General features: G+C 28.9%; 4 protein-coding genes across 4 annotated transcripts; all 4 read right to left on the reverse strand.

Moving 5' to 3' along the window:
• Nucleotides 1-459: 459 nt before the first annotated feature.
• EIN_440370 (hypothetical protein) lies at nt 460-1470 on the reverse strand (the record flags this gene model as incomplete). The annotated part of the gene is made up of 1 exon (XM_004183191.1): nt 460-1470. The coding sequence occupies one exon, from the start codon at nt 1468-1470 to the stop codon at nt 460-462; it is 1011 nt and encodes a 336-aa protein (XP_004183239.1).
• Nucleotides 1471-3076: 1606 nt separating this feature from the next.
• Nucleotides 3077-4147, reverse strand: EIN_440380 (hypothetical protein; the record flags this gene model as incomplete). Its single annotated transcript, XM_004183192.1, has 1 exon — nt 3077-4147. The coding sequence occupies one exon, from the start codon at nt 4145-4147 to the stop codon at nt 3077-3079; it is 1071 nt and encodes a 356-aa protein (XP_004183240.1).
• Nucleotides 4148-4236: 89 nt separating this feature from the next.
• Nucleotides 4237-5157, reverse strand: EIN_440390 (hypothetical protein; the record flags this gene model as incomplete). The annotated part of the gene is made up of 1 exon (XM_004183193.1): nt 4237-5157. The coding sequence occupies one exon, from the start codon at nt 5155-5157 to the stop codon at nt 4237-4239; it is 921 nt and encodes a 306-aa protein (XP_004183241.1).
• Nucleotides 5158-5664: 507 nt separating this feature from the next.
• On the reverse strand, nt 5665-7080 carry EIN_440400 (hypothetical protein; the record flags this gene model as incomplete). Its single annotated transcript, XM_004183194.1, has 1 exon — nt 5665-7080. One exon carries the CDS (start codon nt 7078-7080, stop codon nt 5665-5667), a length of 1416 nt encoding a protein of 471 aa, XP_004183242.1.

Below are 7080 nucleotides of genomic sequence, written 5' to 3' on the forward strand. Positions count from 1 at the left end.
TCATGATATTCGTGTGGACAAAATATATCAAAAGGGAAGTTATTGCAAACAATTAACAAACACCGCCAAACAAAACGAGTTGACTGATAATGACAATTTTACTCCAAAGAGTGTCGTTATCTTCCAACTCAACTGACCTGTTTTGTAGCTTTGTGTTTTTTCTTTATATAGTTTTTAACAAAAAAATGACAATAATTTTTAATAAAAAGTGTATTGTGTAAAACAGTTATTCATTGCTAATATGGAAACAATAAAATGGACATTTCACTTCATTATAACGATTAATTATGAGGTGTTAATTATTATTATAATAACAATATTTTGGTTTTGCATATCATTTTACTTTTTTTCATTTCTCAATAAATATAAAGAAGTTTGCAACAAATTATTATATATATAAATTATTATATATATGTTAAATTGTAGTTAATTAATAACAAATTTTTAAATACAACTTACTTAATAAAAAAGGTATGAAGTTGTTCCAGTGCATTTATCCATTCCAAATAACGCGTTCATTTCACCATCGTATTTAAAAACATTTTGAAGAACTTCTATTGAATATGATGTATACTTTCCAGAAAAATAAGTTTCTTGAGTCTCATAAACAATTTTTAAGTCTGGTACTTCAAATTCATTTCCAAATGAGAGAGTATTGTTATTCATTTTAAAGTCATATTTTTCATATCCTTTTTTAATATCAAAGAAGATTACTTTTTCGTTTTCAATTTTAAATAAAAATGATTTGCTTGATTCTAATTGCTGATTTGAAATAAAAGCACCAAATACTTTCCAATTTGAATTTACAAACAAAAGTAAAGCAGATCGTCTTTGTTGATTATAACCATTGTTATTAGTTAAATTATAAATAAAACAATAATCTTTTGACAAATCTTCAACTCGTGAAAAAGTTGTTTTTGAATGTTTTTCTATTTGTTTAATAATATAAGTTCTTTTACTTAAATAAGGAACACGAGTAGTAACGGAAGATATTCTTTGTTCAGTCGCAAGTTCATTTTGCTCTTTTATATTCTTCTCGTTAATTAGTGACGCGGTATTGACCAACTTCTGTTCCCAATCGGTTTTTGTTGCTTTAAAATCATTTTCGACATTCAAGGTTTTACGTTTTAATACTTCAAGTTTAAGATCTTTGCTCTTCTTTTTTGCTTTTAAAATTTCGTAAATAACATCATCATTGTTTTTAGACAATTTTTCGAGATCATTTATTATTTTCTGTTTTGTTTCTTCAATTTTTGACAAGCCCATTTCTATTTTTTCTTTTTGCTTTTCAACGGTAGATATGAAATTTTTTCTTTGTAAAATAGCCTCTTGAAGTCTGTCGTAGTAACCTTCAAGAGCAGTGACTTTCTTTTTAATAACATCTTCATAATTTTTATTTCTTTGTTTGAGTTCTTCAATACTTATACTATTGGTGTTATTTTCATTAAACACACAATCGAATTGAGGCATTCTTTCTTTAAATTGGTTCACATTTTTACTTGCAAGAGAATGAAATTCTTTCATTTTTTCTATATAATCGTTTGTATCAACTTTATATTGATCAAGTTGTTCTGTAAACGACATGATTTTTGATTTGATAACAGTTCAACTATTATTATATACAATTATTGCGTTATTGGAGTATTTAATGATTATTTAAATAACCAATAATTGTTTTTTTTAAAATAATTATCAATTAATGTAACATTTTTTAATTTTTGTTATTTTCAAGACAACAATTATTAATCCAATTTATTTGTTGTTAATATATATACTATATAATTATAATTAAAGTTGGTGTCATGTATATTATAATACTGTAACGTAAATGTTATATCATAAGTAATACAAATGATTTTTATAATTGAACATCACTTTAACATATGTTTAATAATCATTAATTAATTAATTTAATAAACAATTATAGATAGTTTATTAATTGCAAATAAAGAGGATTTTATAATACATTTTAATTACCAACATTGCCATTTTATAACCAAAGTGTTATTTCTTCTTATAAATTCAACCTTTTTAATACCACAATATATATTAATTTAAGGCGTTATTATATTGTTCATTGATTTAACATTAAAATGATTAATAATTATATAAAATTTTAATCCCAAACAAATATGTGTTTTATTAATAAAATTAAAAATATCAATAACTTCATTTAAATACAAAAAATGATTTTTGTTGATGTTTTTAGATAACTGTAAATCACATCACAACACACTGACGTTTGTTATTTTCTTTTTCTTTTTTTATTTGGATTTCAAAATAGTCTTTAATGATGCCATTATTCGTTTCTTGAAAACCTATATCTTTTTTAGTAGAGGTGTAAAACAATGGAGTTCCACACTTTTTCATCATTTTAATTTCTTCACGAAAAGATACATTTGGTTCCAATTCAAATTTCGTTGCACAGAGAATTAAACGTATTTTTTCGTGATTATTTAATTTCAAAACTTCGTAAATATATTTTTTGTATGTCCACACGTTTTCAAAGGATTCAAAGTCATTTATTGCATAAACAATGATATAGAAATTTGATTGTTTTATGTGCGACTCCTGATACAGAGAGTATCTATATTCCAATTTTATTAAAAACACATCAAAAGTTGTGTCTTGATATTTTATTAGTTTGTGAGATTTATCATTTTCAATTGGACCACAACAACAAGTCATAAACATGTCATAACACAACCGTTGTAATAGATGTTCACGCCCAACACAATCATCTCCAAAAACACATCCACGATAATTTGGATGGTGAATTGCACTCATCTTTTACTATTGAAGTTTTTAACACATCACAATTTGTTTAAATATAAAACTGAATAATAGTATACTATACTTTATAGTTTATTTTTTATTATTAAATTGTTGATTAATATAAAAATCATTTGATTCTAAAATTTTTTATATATTTTTATAACGTATAGTTAATTTTATGATAAATTTACTATAAATAATATAATATTTTATAATTTACTATATTATATAGTTTAAAAATTATTGATTGTATAATACTCTTTACCATTAAATTAACAAAAAATGATGACTTAAAAATGGTTTAAATTAATGAAAGATGGCCATTCATCATAGCTCTGAAACTTCTTTCTCTTCTGTCATCCTCTTCTTTTCGTCTTAAATGATCCTGGAACTGTGCATTTGAGATTCTGTCTCTCTTTTGTTGTTCAATGATTTTCTGATCAACGTCCTTATATTGTTTGTCCATATTAGAGATATTCGAAATCATCACAAGTAAGTCACTTGGGAGGTTAATATTAGTTTGCTCAAATTCGAATTTCTGTTTGTTGAGTGTTTTAAAGACAACGTAGTTTTTGTATACCCAATAGAAATACCCATCTTCATATTTGTAACACTTTCCATTATTATCATATGTCAAAATTAAAGACGTGAATGTGCTGTCAAAGCCGTAATTCCAATGAAAAGTATTGGACAATTTAATACCGGGCAGGGAAGCTTTTATATCAAACCCACTTGGTGTTTTAGTGACATCAAATTCTTCATTATTTCCAGTTAAAGTGATCTTATCTGTGTATTTCCCGAACATTTCTTTGTATAAATCAGTCACTATATTTTTGAGTGGTTTGACGCACTTTTCAGTGAAAGACTTTTCGATGCGAATTTTAAAGAAATTATACACCACAAAAGCCATTGCATCGTTATTGGTATTGTTATCAGATTGTGACGTACTCATCATCTTAAATTCGGTTGTTCCAATCTTCTTTGGAGAGTATTCTTTTAACATCTTTTCGTGTTCCTTTTTGTATACGTTTTCAAAAGCAAGTACAGAGTACTCCTTGTTAACATCAGTTTCTGAATACAACTTTGAGATGTATTTACACCCAGGAAGTGCTGCACCAAAGACTATTTTAGCTTTGATATTCATTAGTAGGTCAAGTTGGTATCCAACAAAAGTGAACAAAGGCGCGAGTAAATCGATGCAACACCCCATTTTAGCGTCATACAATTTTTCGCAGTATTTCTTCCCCAAATAGTCTGAAATAGTGGAGACGTACCTTTCTATGTATTGGTCAGAATCTTTTTCAAATGTTTGTGTGAATGACAGTTGTTGATTATAATCAATTTCCTCCATCAATTTGGCATATTGGTACATCTCGTTGTGGTTCTTGCAGATGAGAGAATTAAAGAGTGAGGAATTTGAGTTGATCAGTGCGACACGGTAGTTGTATGATGTGCGTGGACTCATATCAATAATTTTCCTAAAAGAAGAGTCAAAATCTCTGTACCGCCTTGTGCAAAATAAAGTGATTCGTCGGTGGAGGGTGTGCGATTAATCAGAGGGACACTGGCAGACACAATAGACATGATGTTTGGTAAGAATCCCATTGAATTTTCTGAGCAAATTGAAGCGTCTATTTTTGTAACAAAGTCTCTGACTTCTTGAAGATGTAAGTATTGTGACCTTAGAAAAGTTGCTATATAATTGCATTGAATTTTATCATTCAGACTTCCTGAGACTTTTAATTTCAAAGTCTCCAACAATTTCTTGGCAAATTGAAGTTCACTCTTATAAAGCACTAAATTGCTTTGATCCACCAGAACTTCATTTAATGAATTTTTAATAGCAGTTTCAACGTATTTATTTTGGAGTGTCTTATCCAATAACGGCTTTAAAGAATTAATGATTCCTTGGAGTTTGAGTATTAAATTGTTGTTATAGTTAATATACACTTTATTGACATTTTGCTGTTCATTCAATGTTTTGATTACTTTGATTTGTCCGCACGCCTTGAGTGTTATAAGTGTGTTGTACAGTTTAATTTTCTCTTGTATAAAAACAGGTAAATCTGTAAATTTCAGATCAAAGAAAGAATAGACCATTTCAACATAGAAAAGTAGTCGTGTTGTATCTTCCATGAATTTAGTGATGTTTTGGTAACTTCCTACCTTCTCTTTCTCAATATCAGCAAATGTCATGATATCTGGGTTAGACCCCAATAAGTCTAAAATAAATTGTTTTGTCTTTTTAAATTCCTCTTTTTCTTCTTCTTTAAAAATAGTTTTCAACTCCTCTAAAAATTCTTTTTTGTCATTTTCTTCAAGTTTTGCTTCAAAATTCTCCCCAAAGCAAAAATTGAAGAACTTTTTCATATAATTTGTCATTTCAGCATTGTTCGCTTCATTTTCTTTTGTAAAATACTTAGCGAAGTGATTTTTGTATATTGAGGTGCACACATCTTTTTGAATATCTTTTGGACATTAATTGAGATTTTTGGCCAATTCAAAAACGCTGTAATTCTTCAGACGCAAGTCGTTTATTTTCGACTCGACATATCCTTTGATCATAGCATTTGGGTATTCCATTCTCTTTGGTAGATAATGCGTTCCAGTCAACAATTCAATTCCACACAAAGCCCCATTGAGTGCGTTTAGAGTGTCAAAATCAAAATTGTTGTCTTCACAGACGTCGTCTATGGTTTCAAAAAGTTTATTAATTTTTTGAATGCTTTCATTGGGGAAGTTAAACGTCTTTGTAAACAGAACCGCCTGTTTCACTATCACTGCGATTTTGCTGTATGGGCTGATCGTCTTTTCCGACTCTGCAGAGTACAAGTTGTTCAGACATTTATTGAGTTCTAAGAGGTGTCTGTGCTCTAACAATTCGACGAGTTAGTCGTTCAATTTTCCACTACGGACTTCGTCTAAATCACTTTGAATGCTTTTCAAATCTTCGGTCTTAATTGAACTACAAATTACTTTGACGTTTTGGTCTGCAGTTGTTTTTTCTATTTTGTTCACTTCGTCTAGTTTTAGTGAGACTTTTAGAAGGAGCTGAGGAATGTCTTGATACTCTTGTTGAGTAACATTTGAGCATTTGTTTTGTGATTTGATTTTATCAATATTTGTGGTGATCTGTTCGACCAACTTTTTAATTTGAGTTCTCAACTGAGTAACTTTATTCACATCTTCTGATTTTATTTCAGTTGTTTGTGTTGTTTGTATTACTCTTTGTTGAGCACTTTGCTTTGATAAATCACTTTGTTTATTAATTGATTGAACATTTGTTTGAGTTGCTTGTACTGTGTGTTGAGTATTTTGAATGACTGGCTTACTTTGTTGAACAAATGGCTTTTGTGGTATAACCGTGGGCATTTGCACAACTTTTTGTGGTTGACTGTAATTGACTTGTGGAGTACCCACATTTGGTTGTTGTTTCATAGAAACTTCCACCATTTTATTTTCTTGCATTTCTTTTTTAATTTCTTCATACATTTGATAATATCTTTTAAACTGTGGTTCTGTTTCTTCTATTTCACTTCTCATTATTAACAAACTAGAATTTGGATGTGAACTTACAACAACGCGATTTAAATCGTCTTCAATTGACTTCAAATCGTTTTCAAGGTTACTCTCTTTGTTGTCCAAATTACGTCTGAGTGTGTCTATTTTTCCTCTCACACCATAAAACACTGAACTGAACACTTTCATAGCCAATATAGTGTTAATATTCGACTCACACGTTTTAATGTTTTCTTCAAAATTAATACCCTTTTTAGTGTATTGTTCTTGGTGTGTTTCAATAAAGGTTTTTATGTTTTGAAGATCTTCATCAAGACTTTCATAATAGGTATTTGCTCTAATCAAAAACCCAATTTTTCGTTCAAGTTCGGTGTTTTCTTTAACAAAATCAGATTCTTTCTTTAGTTTCTCAATCGTTTCATCGTGATTTGTTGTGTAATAAAAATTCACAAACTCGGCTAGATTGGGATTGATTCTTAAAATTTCATCTTTCAATGAAAGAATCGTCACGTTGGTCTCTTTAACTAAAGGCTGATCCAAATTCATACGAACAAAGTTTAAGTTACTTTCATAATTTTGCCAGTCATTGTTTGTTATGGCACTTTTTATTGTGTTATACCGCCAAGATGAATTTGAAATGACTTGAATAGCTCTATCATTACAGACTTTCTTGTGTGTTTTTATGGCTTTCTCCTTCGCTTCTTGAACTTCAGTAAGTGTACCTTCCTTTTCTATTTCATTTTTCTTTTGTTCAAAACATTTATTCCCTTTTTTAAGTAGCACCAT

This window comes from Entamoeba invadens (genome assembly GCF_000330505.1).
Source record: "Entamoeba invadens IP1 unplaced genomic scaffold scaff_1105074724807, whole genome shotgun sequence".
Classification (NCBI taxonomy): Eukaryota; Evosea; order Mastigamoebida; family Endamoebidae; genus Entamoeba; species Entamoeba invadens.